Raw genomic sequence first — 1,919 nt, forward strand, 5'->3', positions numbered from 1 at the left:
GGAGGAGTACTTCAGGAAGAGATTCAGAGATGAGGAGCAGGCCAGCAGAATCATCTCCCACATCAAGACATCACAAAGCCTCCACATCATGTGCCACATCCCAGTCTTCTGCTGGATCACTGCTACAGTTCTGGAGGAGGTGTTGAAGACCAGAGAGGGAGGAGAGCTGCCCAAGACCCTGACTGAGATGTACATCCACTTCCTGGTGGTTCAGTCCAAACTGAAGAACACCAAGTATGATGGAGGAGCTGAGACAGATCCACACTGGAGTCCAGAGAGCAGGAAGATGATTGAGTCTCTGGGAAAACTGGCTTTTGAGCAGCTGCAGAAAGGCAACCTGATCTTCTATGAATCAGACCTGACAGAGTGTGGCATCGATATCAGAGCAGCCTCAGTGTACTCAGGAGTGTTCACACAGATCTTTAAAGAGGAGAGAGGGCTGTATCAGGACAAGGTGTTCTGCTTCGTCCATCTGAGCGTTCAGGAGTTTCTGGCTGCTCTTCATGTCCATCTGACCTTCATCAACTCTGGTGTCAATCTGCTGTCAGAAGAACAAACAACCTCCCGGCTGTCTAAAGTCTTCAGAGAAAAACTTAAACTAACACATCTCTACCAGAGTGCTGTGGACGAGGCCTTACAGAGTCCAAATGGACACCTGGACTTGTTCCTCCGCTTCCTCCTGGGTCTTTCACTGCAGACCAATCAGACTCTCCTACGAGGTCTGCTGACACAGACAGGAAGTAGCTCACAGACCAATCAGGAAACAGTTGAGTACATCAAGAAGAAGATCAGTGAGAATCTGTCTCCAGAGAGAAGCATCAATCTGTTCCACTGTCTGAATGAACTGAATGATCGTTCTCTAGTGGAGGAGATCCAACAGTCCCTGAGTTCAGGAAGTCTCTCCACAGATAAACTCTCTCCTGCTCAGTGGTCAGCTCTGGGCTTCATCTTACTGTCATCAGAAAATGATCTGGATGTGTTTGACCTGAAGAAATACTCTGCTTCAGAGGAGGCTCTTCTGAGGCTGCTGCCAGTGGTCAAAGCCTCCAACAAAGCTCTGTAGGTGGATAAATGGATGTGCAATTTCTAAAACTGTATATTTGACAAATAAAACATTCAGTTTGTGTTCATTGCTAATCCTTTTTCAGGTTGAGTGGCTGTAACCTCTCAGAGAGAAGCTGTGAAGCTCTGTCCTCAGTTCTCAGCTCCCAGTCCTCTAGTCTGAGAGAGCTGGACCTGAGTAACAACAACCTGCAGGATTCAGGAGTGAAGCTGCTGTCTGCTGGACTCGAGAGTCCACACTGTACACTGGAAACTCTCAGGTCAGTAATAAGCTGTTTCGTTTAAATCCTCTTCATCTGGTTTTAGGTTCATGTTAGTGAAAATGGTCTGTAGGATTTTCCTGCAGACGTGATTTTCTAAAACACAGAGTTTATGATGTTTTCCTGATTCCAGGCTGTCAGGCTGTCTGATCACAGAGGAAGGCTGTGCTTCTCTGGCCTCAGCTCTGAGCTCCAACCCCTCCCATCTGAGAGAGCTGGACCTGAGCTACAATCATCCAGGAGAGTCAGGGGTGAAGTTGCTGTCTGCTGGATTGGAGGAGCCACACTGGAGACTGGACACACTCAGGTTTGGACAGATAGCAAGAGCTCACACACTGCAGGTGTCTCTATTTTCTGTTATTTTCTGTCAGTCTACTGGAGTCCATCATCATGAAGGACTTCTTATTCCTCCTCATTCTGTTCAGAGCAGTGAGTAGGCCTGAGATAGGAAACACACGGCTCTCCAGAAGTCTTATCGATTGGAAACCATTAGAAACATCAGAAACTTGGATGTAAAGTCATTCTAATGTGAGACCTGCTTGCAGCATTTCTCTATGGATAGAAGCAGGGGTGGACTGGTAATCTGGCATACCAGGT

The 1,919-nt window shown here is 47.3% G+C and overlaps 1 protein-coding gene across 1 annotated transcript; it reads left to right on the forward strand.

Annotated features, from left to right (window-relative positions):
• Positions 1-424: 424 nt before the first annotated feature.
• LOC123966778 (NLR family CARD domain-containing protein 3-like) lies at positions 425-1,203 on the forward strand (the record flags this gene model as incomplete). Its single annotated transcript, XM_046042892.1, has 2 exons — positions 425-1,059; positions 1,149-1,203. Coding segments are annotated over 2 exons (690 nt in total), but the record flags the coding sequence as incomplete, so codon positions are not given.
• Positions 1,204-1,919: the final 716 nt, after the last annotated feature.

The sequence above is a fragment of the Micropterus dolomieu genome, unplaced genomic scaffold (genome assembly GCF_021292245.1).
Source record: "Micropterus dolomieu isolate WLL.071019.BEF.003 ecotype Adirondacks unplaced genomic scaffold, ASM2129224v1 contig_14205, whole genome shotgun sequence".
Classification (NCBI taxonomy): domain Eukaryota; kingdom Metazoa; phylum Chordata; class Actinopteri; order Centrarchiformes; family Centrarchidae; genus Micropterus; species Micropterus dolomieu.